The sequence below is a fragment of the Vipera berus genome (genome assembly GCF_964194415.1).
Source record: "Vipera berus genome assembly, chromosome: 8".
Taxonomy (NCBI): Eukaryota; Metazoa; Chordata; class Lepidosauria; order Squamata; family Viperidae; genus Vipera; species Vipera berus.
The window spans coordinates 9,532,014-9,549,543 of NC_138211.1; the positions used below are offsets into that span (position 1 = coordinate 9,532,014).

At 39.4% G+C, this 17,530-nt stretch overlaps 1 protein-coding gene across 2 annotated transcripts in view; it reads left to right on the top strand.

Moving 5' to 3' along the window:
- Positions 1-17,530, top strand: part of CDON (cell adhesion associated, oncogene regulated) — a 44,752-nt gene that overhangs the window by 10,808 nt on the left and 16,414 nt on the right. For both annotated transcript variants that reach the window (XM_081334001.1, XM_081334002.1), the window contains exons 2-11: positions 6,400-6,530; positions 6,647-6,919; positions 8,758-8,904; positions 9,083-9,226; positions 10,104-10,391; positions 10,516-10,785; positions 11,565-11,921; positions 13,609-13,898; positions 14,302-14,467; positions 15,113-15,244. In XM_081334001.1, coding sequence (XP_081190127.1) covers positions 6,461-6,530; positions 6,647-6,919; positions 8,758-8,904; positions 9,083-9,226; positions 10,104-10,391; positions 10,516-10,785; positions 11,565-11,921; positions 13,609-13,898; positions 14,302-14,467; positions 15,113-15,244 — 2,137 coding nt within the window. In that variant the 5' untranslated portion in view covers positions 6,400-6,460. The remainder of the gene's footprint in view (positions 1-6,399; positions 6,531-6,646; positions 6,920-8,757; positions 8,905-9,082; positions 9,227-10,103; positions 10,392-10,515; positions 10,786-11,564; positions 11,922-13,608; positions 13,899-14,301; positions 14,468-15,112; positions 15,245-17,530) is intronic.

Genomic DNA, 17,530 nt, shown 5'->3' on the forward strand with positions numbered 1-17,530 from the left:
TCGCCCGGGAGCCGGTGGGGGGGGGGCGGGGCAGAGCAGAGCCTCCGGCCCCTCCTGGATGGCTGCGACGGCTGCCGTGGTCCAGGGGCGGGTCTCTCACCTCCGGCGCCGCCGATGCCTTCGCCTCCGCCACCCAGCTGGTCCAGCTGGTCCGCGGCGTCTCCGCTGATAACCTGGAGACGCCGCCGTCGCCCGGGAGCCTGTGGGGGGGCCGGGGCAGAGCAGAGCCTCCGGCCCCTCCTCGATGGCCAGGGGGGGGGGCCTGGAGGCGCCCCGCCGCCACCGCCATCGCCGTTGCCAGCGTCCCTGGATCCACGACCAGCCTGGGGGCTTGAAAAAAAATCGTTGCCGCAGCCGCTGCCATCCTTCCCGCCGGGGCCTCCGCCGCACAGCTGATCGGCGGAGGCGCCGCCCTTGCTCAGCAGTTGACAGCGGCAGAGGCAGGGCGGAGGGTGCTGGCTCCGTTATAACGGTCGCCAGCGGCCCAGGCGGCGGGGCAGGGGTGTCCTGGCACCCCTGCAGTTGTTCCGGGAGGCAGCGGGCGGCATAGTTACCCAGCTGTTTTGCCCGAAATTCTTGCCCCACCCCAGGGGTCCATTGACGTCCCTGGGGGGCTCCTGGGGGGACGCCTTACTGTTGGGGGCTACGGAGCTCTCCCCAGCGCGTCCGCCATCTTCGGAGCCGGTAAAAAAAAAAAAAAAAAAAATACTACTCATTTGCTTCATAAGTAGGAATTTAATATGGTAGAAGACTGGCATGAAAGAAAACACATGCAACATGTAGACGTGGTGTAAACTAACTAGTTTGAATGAGAATAAGTGTGACAAACGTGGGGACAGCATCAGCCAAAGCACTGGGGTGCTGGCCTCTAGTGTCTCTGAGTGCAACTAATTTAATACGCTGTACTTTTTAGGAAAAGTAAAAACATTGCACTGTGCATCATAGAGGCACAAAAGGCTGTTGGCTGATGGAAGTGCTGGAGGAGGCCATGAGTGTGATGCAAAACAAAGTTGAAATTAAACTTTCTGGAAGCAAGTGAGAATTTTGAGTAGCTTCAAGAGGGAGCTTGGAAAAGGGATACGTCACTCACAAAGGAAGCCCTTTTTGAAAATGTAACATAACCCCAACAGTTGGAATCCAGTTTTGAAAAGTCTCCAATATTGCTCCTTCTGACCAAAAACCTGAATTGTGAGAACATGTCAGAAACAACTGAATGAATTAATAAATTCATTGAGTTTATAAATTAGTATGCAAATTAACAATTTGAATTATTTAGTGTGTTAACAAAGACTTAGGCATCAAGTAACCCTGAAATACTGTAGTTTTTAAAGCCACAAATATGGCGGATCAGATTGTTTTTAAATAAAAATATGTTCATGTATTTTGAGCGGTCATGCTTTGTGGCTTGAAAAACAATGGATAGCATATTGGAGAAATTAATTTTAGGGAAATATTGAGGAATAATGCTTTATCCTTTCCATCATTTAAGTATTTGCAGTCGAAGGGGTCTTACCTATCATTAGGGGATTTTTATCATTACGATACACAATCATAAAAGTTGCCCTTAGTACAAAAATCCTTTTTCCAATATTATTAATCTTTGATTTTATTGTAATTTTTTGTTGTGAACAGGCCAAAGTCATTGAGCGTTGGGTAGCACACAAGTTTAATAAATTAGTATTACCTTTTTTATTATTCAAGTCTGATTTCCATATAAAGCTTTTTCACCTTTTAGGGTCTACTACTTTTGATTGTGTCATATTCAATCTAGAAACGATGCCAGCAGATTAAAATACAAGCTAAAAATAGATGTATTTATTGCATCTTGTCTTGCCCTTGCCATATTTGAAAGGAAAACTAGATTTAGAAGCTTGCCTTCAGTTCACTGACAAAAGTAACAAGATTTTTCTATCTAGTTTTTTGGGCGCAAGGTGGAGGGTAGCATCTGAATTTTAGAGTTAAGATCTTTTTCTGTAAGTATAATATGCCAAAAAAAATGTAATGGGAACTTGAGTGAGTTACAAAAGAAATAGAAACTAAAACTTAGCAATTATGTATGTATTATATGCTTCAGTCAAATTTAAATCATCTCTATTACCTTGACATTATTCAGAGTTTAAATCTGAGTTATTTTATTCATTATGCCTGCATTTTCCCTCTGGCTGAATAACTGGTTTCTAATGACTGGTGATGTAACTTATTAGTAGATTAATGGAAAGCTATAAATTCTGGTTGCAGATGTGTATTTATATATTCCTTTCTAAAACATATTGTCTTTCTGTAACTCAAATAGTTTGTGCTTTCGTATTGTAAATATTTTCTGAAGCAGGAAAAGTGCTTCATATCTGGGGTGGGTGTGCTCACTACCTAAAGAAACTGCTTTTTTCCTGTGTTTGCACAGGAGTCACACAGCTGCAGGCATATGAGTTAAAAGAGTGGGATGTGGGTGGGGCGGGGGGGGGGGAGTGACATTCAGAAAAACTGTAGTATCAGATATAAACCAGCCTGCAGAATAAATAGCTTCAGAATGAGTTGTCTAGCAGTTTATACCTTTCAAATGCAGATTGGCAACCTAAATTACGGACTTGTCTGAAATTAGAAAAACCCTTTTATGAGATTGCATTGGCTTATATTGCGATTATTTATGTTTCCTATTTCAGAATGGCAGGAAACCATGCCTCTGTGGAGACTGTCAAGTAGGGGTCACTAGCCTTTTTGAACTAATGAACACATTTGGCATGTAGGAAAATGTGGTAGGCGGTCTTAGAAAAGGGCTCCATCTGTAAATCGCTACCATGGAGGAGGGAAGTAATTTCTAAATCCCAGCTGCTACCCCTCCTCTGAAGGTCCCCCTAAGCTGCCCTACATATCTTTGCCCCTTTGTGGGAAGGGGGAGAAGGGGCATACTTTCCAAGCAAAGCGGTGGGCTGCAGCCTGCTATTGGCACAGGTAGTCCTCAACTCATGAACACAACTGAGCCCAAAATCTCTGTTGCTGAGAAAAGTTCTTAAGTCAATTTTTGCTCCATTTTATGACCTTTCTCGCCGCCGTTAAGTGAATCACTGCAGTTGTTAAGTTAGTGACACGGTTGTTAAGTGAATCTGGCTTCCCCATTGACTTTGCTTGTCAGAAGGTCCCAAAAGGTGATTGATCTCACACACACACACACACACACACACACACACACACACACACTGCAACTATCATAAGTGTGAATCAGGTGCCAAGTATCCAAATTTTCTTCACATGACTGTAGGGATGTTGTAACAGTCATAAGTGTGAAACACGGTCACGTCACTTTTTTCAATGCCATTATAATTTTGAACAGTCACTAAATGAACTGTAAGTGGAGAACTACCTGTATTTTCTTTTCTTTTTTTTAAAGTGGTTTAATCGAGGCCTTGAAGCATTCTTGGATCAAAAATAACTTTAGAGGATATGAAGCCAGCTTCCCATTTGTGAAGAAAAGTTGTTTTTTTTTTCGTTTTGTTTTAATGTCAAAAGTAAGAGGGGACACCATCTGTGGACACCAAGGGAGATGGTGGCAAGCTTTAGATCTGGGGCTGCAGGCTACCCACCTTTGCATTTCCTGCTTTAATCATTGTACGGTTTATAAATGTTGAATTTAAGGGTTTCTGTAAGAAGCTGGCACTTTTTTATGTGTTTTACCAAAAAAAAAACCCCATAATGATAGTTGATCAACAAGAACCGGATGATATAACACGTTACCTTTTGCTTTAAATCTGTTGTCTTAAAAAAAATGTCATGATTGGCACAGTCTAAAGATCTTTGGTAGAACATATCTGTGATTTAAAATGACAAAAAAGACAGTGTTTACTTCAAACCATGAGCCCGTTTAAATTGTAGCACATTTTTTTCTTGATAAGCAAGTACAGTATCCTCTATTAAAGGACTTAGCTGTGTTTATGACAAATACAGTAAACTAAAAGAGATTGATAAGAAACATTAGGACAATTGATTTAGTTTTGAAGTAACATTTAGTCACCATCACAGTGAAATGAGGATCATAGTTAATTGTAACAGCCAAAATGCTAGAAATAATGTATGATTTTTTTTTCAAAAAGATACTTTTATACCACTAGTATGGTATTACCTTGTAGGTCAAATAACCTATGCAACTATCTCTCTTAGCCACAGTGAATAATAGTAGAAGTCAAACAGCATGGACCAGAAGAAAAAGCCCTTTTTACAAATAAACAAGAATTATTTATTTTCTGGCTTACAGTGATGTGCAAATGTTTTTTTATTTGGAAGAAGTACTGTTGACTTACCTTTTGCTGCCATAGGACCTCTAAGAATACAGCTGAAGGACTGAAAGTTTGAAACCCAACACTTGCCACCCTTTCCCTTCAAACATCAAACTCATATTTTAATCCAGGAAAATGCAGGAGACATCCTTCCTTTTTTGAATAGAATTGGTAGGGTTTTAAAATGATTGGCAGCATTAGTTTGTGATCAAATTAAAAGTTACTTTGAACTCAGTCCCTTCTGTGAGTGTAATTCGGAACACACTGATGCTTATTGCAGCTGGCAGCTTCTTGCTATTGCCTCTTTCTGTGTGTGAAGCCCACCCCCCTGGGTGACCTTTTCTGGGGCTGGTCATGGTCCCTTTTCATTGTGATGGGCTAGAAGTGGCTCATGTGGAGTTGATTATTTCCTTGCTTGTCTGGTCTGTTTGGTGCCATAACTTCAAGTCATTTCCATTTTCTTCCTCTGTTTTTGGCTGGCCACAGAGAAAGGAAATGCTTTTGCTGGCGACAGGATCAGTTTGCATGCTTGGCTGACTTGATTGAGCCTGTGAAAAGGTGGGGAGTGCCTAGTAAATAAACCCCAGAGGTGCTAATGTTCCTTTAGTTGTGATTATTAAACTCCTAAAATCTGCCCAAACTTAATATTTCTTAGTCTTCGGTTTCACTTGGGCCTCTTAATTAAGGGCACCCTTGTTTAATGGAAAATTATCTACTGGGAGAAAATACTAATTTTCTGTTATCTAGAACTAAACGACAAAATCAGTCCTGCAGTTAAAACTAAAGGGCAGCTTATCAGTTGTTGGTAGCCTATTGCTAATTCCTGTTTGCCAAAAAAAAGGGGGGGGGCAACCCTTAGTAATCTTTGCACGGCAGCTTTTCCATTCATAATGTGGATTCCATTAAATATGCTGTTCTTCATTGGGGAGTCAGTGGTGGTGTTGGTGGTGAATGTCTGTTTAAACACTGTAGCTCAGGGGTCTTCAAACCTGGCCCTTTTATGACTTGTGGACTTCAACTCCCAGAAGGCTGGCTGAGGAATTCTGGGAGTTGAAGCCCACAAGTTTTAAAAGGGCCAGGTTTGAAGACCCCTGCAGTGTAGCTTCACTACTTTTTACTTTAAAGGTGGCTTGGCAAGAAGTTTATAATCCAGCTTCACTTTCTAGGGTTAAAGTACGGCGTGGTTGTATATGGATTTGTATATATTTCAGGTAGGGGAACCCTGTGGTCTTCCAAATATTGTAGAAAGCCATAGGATCCTGCAGCTTCCCCAAAGCCACGTGATCAAAATTTTGGATGCTTGACAGTTGGCATCTATTTACGATGGTTGCAGCATCCTAGGGTAACATGATCACAATTTATGTCCTTCCTGACTGGCTTCCGACAACAAAGTCAATGGGGGAAGCTACATTAAAGAGATTATTATTGATGTTAATCAATTTTGTAATTTTTATTCTCAAAAAAGGAGTGGGTGATTTGTGCCTCCCCACTTGTGCCTCAGATGTTGTCACAGGTCCCGTCCCCCCCAAAGTATCTTAAAAATTATAGCATTGGTAAAGAACCATGCATAATATGTTTGTATAAATGCCTTGTGACAGAATATATATATATATTTCTGATATGGTCCTAAACACTTGTTTCTGCCACAAAAGAACCTATGGGAAAAGAAAAAAAATCAAGTGTTAATATTTATAGCTTATTATTTAAAAGTAGCAGAAGCCAGCAAAGCTGAAGCTGTTTGGGATTATTTCCTTTTGGTAAGATAGCTAATTTGTTTGTAGAGTTGTGGAGCGTGCTGTGAACTTAAAAATAACAAGATTCATACATGTTTCTACAAGTAGCAAGATTGAGGGTATTAAAGGCTTTTCGTGCTATGTTTTAGTACTGGTACATATGGTTGAAACCATGTAGCTGTCAACACCTAACTGGGTTTGGAAGCTAAGCAGGATCAGCCCAGGTTAGTTAGTGCTTGAGATGACATTAGCAGGTAGTACCTGGAGGAGCAAAGGGCATGCCATTTCTGTCGTGCTGCCAGGAAAATTACAGGGATGTGTTCCTGAAGTTAAAGGCCAACTTACCTTTATCAATGTTTATGCCTCAAAGATGTTGTCTACACTTTCTTCTTTTGTAGGTTCCACATTGAGTCACATTACTCCGAAGCTCTTTGCCACCAGCCTTTGTAACTTGGCATTATGCATCCCGATCCAGTACCTTCACACGAACTGCTTTTTCTTACATTTTTCCTGTCAACTGCAGTTTCAGGTAAATTCGCTTTCCGTTTCTGACGGTCTCTTTTAGGACCGATAAATGTATGCCGGCTGACAGTAGTGATAAACACCATATGTGTGTGTCTTTTTTTTTTCTTTCTCTCTCCCTAGAGTTGATTCCTCACTTTATTTCTGAACCTCTTTCTACCATCCAGAAGCCAGGAGCAACTATAAAACTGTACTGTTCCACTGAACCCTCTACGGCTCATCTCTCTTGGATATTCAATGGAGAGAAATTGCATAAGAAAATAGAGCAAGTAGACCCACAGCCAGGATCCCTTACCATTTTCTCTCTTAGTCCTTCTAATTCTGGAACCTACCAGTGTGTTGCTAATAACAGTATTGGTGCAATAATCAGCAAGCCTGCAACTGTGTCTGTAGCATGTAAGTTACATTCTGATTGATGGTGAAACTGTACACCTCCTAAATTTTTTATTCTTCCCATTGGCCTCTTTTGTTTCTGAACATTTTTTTTATCTCTAAACAAAGCTTATTTCAGAGAAGGTTTAGTCACAAGCAGCATTAGAGCAAATTGTATGGATGCATCTACTAATGTAGAAAGACACTTATAAAGATTCTCTTTCAAGCAGACTAGGACAGACATACAAAATGAAATCTCTATGAAGTGCTACTTAAATATACACATGACTTTTAAACAAAGAATGTTTGTTATTTTTTACTTGAAAGGGAAGGAGAAATGAGCTAACCTTGTTAATAAGTTTATTAATCCTAATTTATCCCACTTAATTATAAATTAAGGCTGTGTTGTTCTTCAGGTGTGAAACAAAAAGCTGCTTCAGACAGGGCTAAAACAGCACCGTCTTGCAACTTCTTAAACTAAGTATGTCTTTCCCTTGGCAGAATGCAACCAGCTGAAATAAAATAATAATAAAAAAGCAGCTTCTCTTTTAAGGCAGGTGCTGTGCTCGCCTGCCTTCAAATTCCAACTGTTGAGCAGTCCAGTTATTCAGTACATTTCTTACAACTTATCAACCCTGCAAATGTTCAGCTGGTCATTTAAACAATGTGGAAACAAATATGCCTTGCTTCCTTCTCTCCCTTTCTCCCCTCCCCCATATCTGCACAGAGGACTTATTTCTGCTGAATGCAATTTGACTATTTCGGATCAGAAATAAAATGTCTGAATTACTCCTTTCTTATGCCTGAGCTTGATCCATTTCCATTATAAATATACTTTGCTTTTGAAGCATATCCAAAATACCCATAAGAGAAAAACTTCTCATAATTGAGAAGCATAAATGTTTTTGTAGAGTACTGACCCATAGCAAGATCCTCTTGAGAGCTTATGAACGTTAGTTGGTACTTACAGATGCTAAGGACTGTAGAAAACTCTGAATACATTAAAAGTGCCTTTTGTACTGCTGTATTGATTGCTGATGACATGACTGCTGCAAGACCAATGTTGTATTGAATTGCCATTTAAGCAAAGTCGACATTTATCAACTTACAGTTGAGATATCGGTTAGTTTAGACCAGTATAGAAAACACAAGCATTGAAAAGTCATTTTATATTCAAACATTCTGATTACATGTTAAGAGTCTTGCTAATATTGTCCCAGTATTTGTCAAAGTAAATTAGTTAATTGGTTCATTTGCTGTTTTAGTCAGCTGCTCTTATGTACTGCAAAAAGGGCACATAAATTAGAAAGTATGTAAAACTCAACTACTTTGCATGCCATAATGTTAACATGTAGATACAATAAATAATCGAGCTGTGATCTACATCTATCCAGTTGCACAGGGAACAAAGGGGCTGGGGAAAAGTATCTTGTAAATAGGGCAAACCCTGTTAGGCACTGAGATATTAGTCAGACAGATAGTTGAGTTAATGCTGTTCCTGTTGTTTCCTTAACTACTTAAGAGATTATATTCTTTTGAAACCCGAAGTTACACACTTGCCTGGCAATCCTTTTAGCATTGTGAAGGAAAAAAACAGATTCTCAGTTTTATAGCGAACCTGACAACTAGAGCTTCTCCAGAAAGGCACATTTGCAGCTTGATTTATATTTATTCAGCAAAATTGCTGGGATTGAGAAAGTATAGGAGGCTTTGCCTGTTTTCTTATTTTTTTCTAAGGTAACTCAGCATCCAATCAGCTGAAAGCACTGATTTTTAATAAGCAAAACTCTCTTGGTTAAAGACCTACAAAATCTACCCAAAGTTGAAAATAAAATAAAAAGCTTTCATTTTTTCCCTTCTAGATCTTGATGATTTTGAATCTTCATGGAGAAACACAATTTCAGTGGAAGAAGGGAATACTGCTTTAATAGGTTGCAAGCTACCAAAAAGCAGTCCAAAAGCACAGGTTCGCTTCCGCGTCCGGGGAAAATGGCTGGAACAATCAACAGGCGAGTTTCTATGTCCTTTAGCTTATTGGGAATTGCTACAAGTTTGCATTTTAACAGACAATACAAGTGAAACACAGTATTTTCAACAGAAAAAGCAATATTATATTATTGTTATATTTTAAAGTTATATTCTTTGCAGTCTAATTAAAAAAAAAACACTCCATTTTTATTTTATTAGAAAACTACCTTATTCTCCCATCTGGAAACCTGCAAATTTTGAATGTATCTTCAGATGACAAGGGAATTTATAAGTGTGCAGCGTATAATCCAGTTACTGATGATCTCAAACTTGAACCCACTGGACATAAGCTTGTAATCAGTAGTGAGTATTACATGTCAGTGTAATTAAAATGCCAACGAGCTTTGCTAGGTCTCTCCTCCATCGAGTTTGGTTGAATGTCTGCTTGCTGAAAAGACTTATTATCAATAATTACCTTCATCATGGTTAAATGCTGTATGAGAATATATATTCCCAGAGTTAAGGATGTGAAAAGCCTTTCTAGCCTTTAATAATTGGCTGTTACTGAAAGCTGGATTTGCATATCGTGGGAATCTTTTTTTGTATCTAGGTCTCCAGCCCACAGTATGTTCAGCTAGAATTGGGAACCGGTACCGTATAAAACCTGGGCTGCTTTGATAATGTATACTGAGCCAGATAGACTAATGGTGAGGCTTGATACAAGGCGACTTCCCACATTAAAATAGTTCAGAGCAGGTGAGGTGTGAAGCACGATAAACAAATCATAATAATGACTCTTGCTCTAGATCAGGGATAGGCAACCTTGGCTCTTTTATAACTCGTGGACTTCAACTCCCATAATTCCTGAGCCAGCATGGCTCAGCTTGGAAACCTCTCCCTTTTCCCTCAGCATGGCTGGCTCAGGAATTCTGGGAGTTGAAGTCCACGAGTCATAAAAGAGCTAAGGTTGCCTACCCCTGCTCTAGATGACAGAGAAAGCTTGGCAATTTAAACTTAAGCTCTTTACAGGCTTTGTAGCCAAATATCAGATAACAGATTACAATTAAATATTACCTTTTGTGATCTAGCGTCTACAGTGGATAGTTACGATGAAAATACATAAGCATTGCAAACAAGCAAAATACTTTTGGGGGGGAGGGAAATAACTTAGGAATCCAAGGAATTTGAGATAGCTCATTAGAAAAAAAACCCTCATGCTAACTTTTTCCTCAATTTGCAGACTCTTCCGCAGCGGATTTTCATATTCTTCATCCCACCAGTTCTCAGGCATTGGCAATACCTCAACATAGAGCTCTGATGTTGGAGTGTGTAGTTAGTGGCCTGCCTGTTTCTTACGTTCACTGGTACAAAGACGGCAGAGATGTGCTAATTCAGAACAGATGGAAGCTCTTTCATTCGCACCTTACCATTGATTCTGTGGATCTGTCTGATGCTGGAAATTATTCCTGTGTAGTCCAAGACAATTCTGGAGTTGTGAAATACATTAACTACAGCATAAATGTGCTTGGTACGATGACAATGTTTAATTTACAAATTCAGAGTCAAAACATTGCTGCTGCTGCAGATGAATGAAACGGGATATAATGCTCCCTTTTTCTTCCTTCTTTTTTTTCCTTCCTCTTTGGTTTTAGAACCCACTTCTATATCAAGAGGATTACAAAATCAGTTAGTGTCTTGGGGCAAAAATTTGCATCTTTCCTGTGAAATACATGGAAATCCTTTACCTAATGTTACCTGGTACCATAATGGAATTCCCGTCCATCTTTCTTCCCGGCACTTTCCTTCAGGAAACAAGCTAAGAATAAATCAAATTGCCCCAGAAGACACGGGATTGTATCAGTGCTTAGTAAACAACGGCATTGGATTTTCACAGTCCACTGGGAGATTTCATTCCCAAGCAGGTAAAACAGATGATGCACTTTTTTCCTATCCTCCTTTAGTCTATACAGAAATGGCTTGTTGGCTTTGTGGGCTGTTTTCTAGTGAGTAAATCTTAACTACTGAGCTATGCATCCAGTTGTAAGCCCTGGCCAATTGTTGACACTGCCAGGAAACCTTTTCCATTGTAAACTTGCCTGAGCTTTAAAATTAACCATGGAGCTCTTACTGCAGATGGCACAAATTGTGAATTATCATCCACTTGCGTATTAAGCTTCTCAGAACTTATGCCTGCTATTTAGAGTGTTATTCCCTACAATATTTGAAGGTTCCCATTCCTTTTTCTCCCATTCCTATCCTTGTTCTTCTCTTTGTTAACATATAAGACAATTAATTTGATTCATGATGTAGTTAGTGCAAAGCAGTATGTAAATATTTAAAATAAACAAAGATAATCACTTGCGGCCTTTATATTTCCCTCCCAATCCAAGTTTCTTCTATACATCTATTCTCCAATGATAGTTCAACTCTCTTGAGAAGATCTTTTACTGTGTTAGGAGAAGAAAAGAAGGCTGGTTATACTAACTGCCTTGAGTTATTTATCAAAGTAGTAAAGGTAGGGAATACATGAATAAAGTAAATATATTTGTAACTCAAAGCAGTCTGTATATGTATAGTCAGATGATTATTATTTCATGTTGTTCTTTGAAGCTTCGTGGCCTTTTCTGTGGATGTGTAAGTGTCTATATATATGGATGAATAGTAAACTGCATTTTTTTCTCTGTTTTCATTTTTTAAATAGACAAAACTTCCAAGCCAATTATAACTTCACTGCCAGCCAATATCAAAGTGATAGAGGGCGACACTGTGTCGTTGTCATGTAATGCCACTGGATTGCCTGCCCCTGTAATTCGTTGGTACAACAGGCACGGAATAATTACCACCCATCCTTCACAGGTGCTCTACTCAAAATCACATAAGTCATCCCTCCAGGCAAGAAGTGGTCACTCCATTGCAGACAGAGCCTACTTCATTATGTCTCGCAGTGGGTCAAGCTCCTTATATATTCAGCCTCTTATGGCAGAGCATGCTGGGAAATACATCTGCGAAGCAACAAATGATTATGGACTTGCTCATTCAGAGACCTCCCTTACAGTCGGTGAGTACCATCCCAGTTGTCTTAACTACCGTGTTTTTTGGACCATAAGACGCACCTGACCATAAGACGCACCTAGTTTTTAGAGAAGGAAAACAAGAAAAAAAATATTCTGAACCAAATAGTACCGGTATACTAGGAAGGAAGGAGGGGAGAGAGAGAGAGAGAGAAGGAAGAAAGGAAGGAGGGAGGAAGGGAGGAAGAAAGAGAGAGATAGAGAAAAAGAAAGAAAGAAAGAAAGGAGAGAGAGAAAGAAGGAAGAAAGAAAGGAGGGAGGATGGAGGGAGCAAGGAAGAGAGAAAGAAAGAAGGAAGGAAGAGAAGGAAGGAAGAAAGAAAGGAGGGAGGGAGGGAGGAAGAAAGAGAGAAAGAAAGAAAGGTAGATACCGGTAGTTTCTTTTCCCTGAATAGGTTTTCTAAGATGCCGAAGCAATTTCAAACAATTAGCAGTATTATCTTGCAAAATGGGAAATCACTTCCAATAAACTTCGCAGAGAAACCTGCAGGGACAACTCCTCACGGCTTTGCTGGGGCAAGTCGCCTATGAGGTTTAGTTTAGCAAAAACTATTTCTTTAGCAGTGAGGTAAAAGAAAGAAAATGTGCACGCGCAGGGAGGGGGAGGCAGTCAGAAGGCATGGCAGGCACGTCCGTATTTCCTCCCCTGCTGACCAATCACAGGGGCGGGGCGGAGAATTCCATGTCTTCATTCAATCACGTCTCTCCAATGGAGCTGATGGACTGCGTTGACTGAACGGGAGACAAGTGTTTCCACTTACCTTCGGACCATAAGACGCACCTCGTTTTTCCACCCACTTTTGGGAGGGGAAAAGTGCGTCTTATGGTCCGAAAAATACGGTAACTAGTGTGCAAAATATTTGGGCCATTCGAACAGAGGTTTGCACTAATAATTGAATGGCCACAAATTGCCACATTGTAAACCTATACGTTTTACAGCTCATCACATTTCTGTTGCTTTCTATGTTGAAACGTGATCTTTCTGTGCCAGTTCTTTGCAAATTTGGTGTGTTATTTAAATTGAGTTGTCCCGTTTCTAGAATTGTGGACTACAGAATCAACACTTATAATTACAGATTTGAGATTATAATAAGTCTGTTGTGTTATGTTTTGAGGTCAGCTAAGTTCCACTTGGTTAATGTTGCTGACACATCAGCATTCACTTTGAAATAAATAAACTTTCTTCCTCCTTGATTTTTAATGAATCAGCCGCCCACAGCAAACTGATTACCAGTTCAGCAGAGGCAGGCAAGGAGGCCTAAAATGTTGCACAATGAAATGTTTACTTTATAAACCCTTTCTGTTACTTTTTTCAGTGCCATTGTAACTTTGAACAGTCACTAAACAAACTGTTGTAAATTGAAGATTACCTGTACCTGAAGCGTTTTGTAGGATTTCTGAAGCATTTTCAACATGGGTTTAAGCCGTGTATATAAGAATCTAGAAACCACGTGGACCATTACAATGGGATTAAAAACTGTTCTTATTTGCTGTTATAATCTAACTTTCTTTAAAAGAAAGAAAGAAATATTGTCTTTAGGATATAAATCACTTTGTGACGATATACATTTATTCATTTATGAAGAAATACTGATGGAATAAGTGGTAGTATTAAGTGTCATTTGTAAAGATCTTTGAGCCAATGCCTATCTTTAATCTTTAAATTCTTCTCCAGTTCCCTATGAAGCCAGTACAAAAGCAGCAGCTCCTCCTTCTGAAATTGCCCAGAATGATGATGGAGATGGGGATCTTGATTCGGATATGAGCCTCCCCAGAAAGTCTCCGGCCGAGATTCTTACTGATAAAACTGCTACAGAAAAAACATCCAGTGGCATTTCCCCACCCGAAGCTCCCATCATCCTCAGCCCTCCACAAACACTTAAGCCAGACCAGTATAACCTGGTCTGGCGATCTGTAAAGGATGGTGGTCGGCCAATCAATGTTTATTTTGTGAAATATCGCAAGGTAGGACTATCCTTGCTCTCTATAAAAAAACAAACAAACCAAATATTAGTTTTTATGGCTTTAAAAAAAAAACTTGGAAAGCTACAGTATCCTGGTAGTTACTACGAGAGAAGGGATAAAATAGGATGCTGCTCTACGTCAGCTTAAAGCATTGGCAGCAATGGCGATTAATGAAAGCTGGCCTGTTTTAAGCATCTCTGGGCCTTGTATTACAGGAAGATTGACATTTACATTTTGCAGTATGTGAAGGAAGATTTTTGGGGCGATCCTAAGCATTTCATTGTGTCTGCGCTTTTGTTTTTAAACACAGTCTGGTAGCTAGACAGTAACTTATTTAAATAATACAGTTCTGTGCCAATGTTAGAACCAGATTGATTGTCGTTCTTTAATTCTCATTTTACAGCTGGATGGCAATGTTACCAATTGGTATACAATCCGTGTCCCTGGAAGTGAAAATGAACTCAGTCTTACAGAACTGGAACCTTCCAGTCTATACGAAGTCTTAATGGTTGCAAAAAACGATGCTGGTGAAGGTCAGCCTTCCATGCTTACTTTTCGTACTAGCAAAGGTAAGAAAGCTTTTGTCAAACCACTTATCATTCCCTGAAGTGTATTTTAGGTGACTTTCCCCCCCCCCCCCTGAAGTGTGTATACTTGGAAGCCTCTGACATGTCTCCTCTCAAAGCAAGCTATATTGTGTATAGCATCTGCCATATTGTTGACATTCCTTGCTCAGAACCAGCAGGTGGGTTGGCTCCTGAAGCTCTGTGAGTAGATATCACTTCCACTACTAGCTCACTTGCAAATCCCAAATTATCACAACAGGTTTCCTCTGCAATTTTACTCGTAACAGACAACTCCTTCTCATTTCCCGGAGCAGCAGAGGAAATGCCAAAACAGGGTAGAATCAGATTTCTCCCATCCCATAAGCAACTCCGTCAAAGATGTTTCGTATGTGGAAGAGCATTTCTTAAACGTTTTGTGTTCATATACTTACGGTTTTTCAAAGTTTCTTCTGAGCTTATTCCATCAACTCACTTTCATATTGGGGCTTTCCTTGAGTATCAGGAAGCAACATGAGTAAAATATGGGGGTTTTCAGCATTTTTGTTGCCTGCTTGCATACAACGAGATGACTAGCACTTACTAAAAAGACTCAAATAAGTACCTTAACACATCTTAAATTATTTACTGATTACACTTTTTTTTCCCCAGAAAGGTCATCCTCCTCAAAAACCTCACAGACTCCCTCTCAACCAATTGGCTTTCCTAAACATTCTGTTATTCAGGAAGGAACAACCAACAATTTTGGTGTGGTCCTTCCAGATTTGTCTCGACATAGTGGCGGTAAGTCCCATCGATAAATCTGAAAATAATGTACTTTCGAAACATCATCTTTTAACTATCTTTCGAATCTTCTGTTAGTTGTGCATCTCCCAGGTCACTTGGGTGTTTAACAGAGCAACTTCGAAAGAAAATAAGAAAGCACCTTCTCCAAACACTGCACTCTTCTTTGGAGTTAATTCAGTGATAGAATATATGCTTTGCATACAGACTGTGTAGCTTAAACTCAGGTAGCAGATGATTCACCGGGGCCCGGTACTTTGGAAATGTGTCTGTTTGGAGTTAATTCAGTGATAGAATATATGCTTTGCATACAGACTGTGTAGCTTAAACTCAGGTAGCAGATGATTCACCGGGGCCCGGTACTTTGGAAATGTGTCTGTTTGTCATAATAACTTGGGTGGATAAATAGACTGAACTTCTATGAGGTTACTTCCTTTGTTGCAGTTAATGATTATGGGCAGTATTACCAGAAAACATTTCTGCTCAAAAGTTTTGTGAAACCGCTGCCAAGGAGAATAAATGGATCACCTAATTTAATGATATTAGAAAGTTTTAAGATGTTTAAATGCCTTTTTGGGGAAGCAAACAATTTTTCTTTTGAAGCAACTCATTCTGCTTCTGAACAGTTCTGGTAATAGTATAATTATGTTTAATTCAGGTTTTTTTTTGCAAATTGCGTAATATAAGGGCTTGGGTTATCCTACTCTTTTTCCATGTGACTTGTTTTATGAAGCAGTCTTGGGTTATATGCCAAGGTATTAGAATTAAAGAAATTTATACTTAGATTTTTAATATTGGTTAAATGTTTTCTGTTATTAAAACAAATACTAATAAATGTTCTGTTACTCTGGTTATATTGCAAACATGCAGATTTTATTTATGAGATTTATGGACTCCCAATTTGTTATGACTCTGCTCAGTATAATAAAATACAATAAAACCACAGCATATATTGTTAAAAAATATCCCAAACCCCTCAATTTGTCAACAAAAATTTAAAAAAACTAGACCATTATACACCATCAACTCGAAAGCATTTCAAGATGGTTTTGTTATTGTAAATTGAATTCAAACAATGCAGTCAGGTTTCAGATCTTGAGTATGATATTCATTCAGTTAAAAAAGTAAAGAGCATTCTGAATTATGTAAGTCAATGTACAAAGGTAAGTTGGAAACTAATTGTCAAGCTTCTGACAGATGAACATCGGATGTACTTGCTTCAACACTAATCTTAAAAATACCTAGTTTTTCAGTTTTACACTGTATCTTTCTCTTTCCAATTAAATCTTTTGCTTTCTTCAGGGTGTATCTTGTAGAACTTGATATAAAATATACAAAAAGATTTGGGATAATATTTCAGATAATGCCTGTAATCAGACTTAACTAACATTCATTTTCTCCCTTTCTCTGTTTCCCCTGCTATCTAACTTCAAGTGAGTTCAGTAAGTATTAATGTAATCTGCATGGTTTTGAATACTAGCTTTTTGGTGGGGGTTAGGGTGCCTGGAGTTTATCACTCCTGTGGACCGCCTGGACTGGTCCCTGCAATTTCTTCAGCGAGATTTTTCAAAAGTACTTTGCCATTGTCTTTTTCCTAGGGCTGAGCAAGAATGACTGGCCCAAGATCATTCAGCTGGCTTCATGCCTACACTGGACTAGAATTTATAGTCTCCTAGTTTCGATCCTGATGCCTTGGCTTAACCACTACCTAAGCTGCTGATACTTCATAGAGATAATAATAAAGTTTTCATAAATCTATGAATTTCACTTTACATTTCAGCTTCGCTACTGTGAAAAAAACTGTTTAGCTTCCTTTAAATAAGCTGAATTTATTTTGGCATTGACTGGTTTCTTGTGTCCATCTCCATGGTTGTGAATTAAGTTATGCAATTCTCCTTGACGGGATAATACTTCAGGATGCGTATGCTCTGGACTAACTCACTGTTGTTGCATAGGGTTGTCAATAAGCTGTAATATTTCAGGATGGATTTTCTAGAATTAAGTCTAAGCTCCGTTGTGTAGACCAGACTGAGAAGCCAATGCCATGGAAGTCAGGACTATTTTTATTGCAGCAGCTGCAGCAACAGAATTTTGGGACTCTGAATGCACTTCCCCCTTGCCTCCTTTTATCTTAGTGTGAACTAGAAGCACGGGGGGGGGGGGCTGTCTGAAACCTAAACTAGCTTTTTGGGATGCGTTTCTCTGCTTCTCTGATTGTTGCCTTCTTCTGTCTTTCAAGTCCATTCCGTATGCCCTTTAAACACTGGGTGTATCTTTTTAATTGAA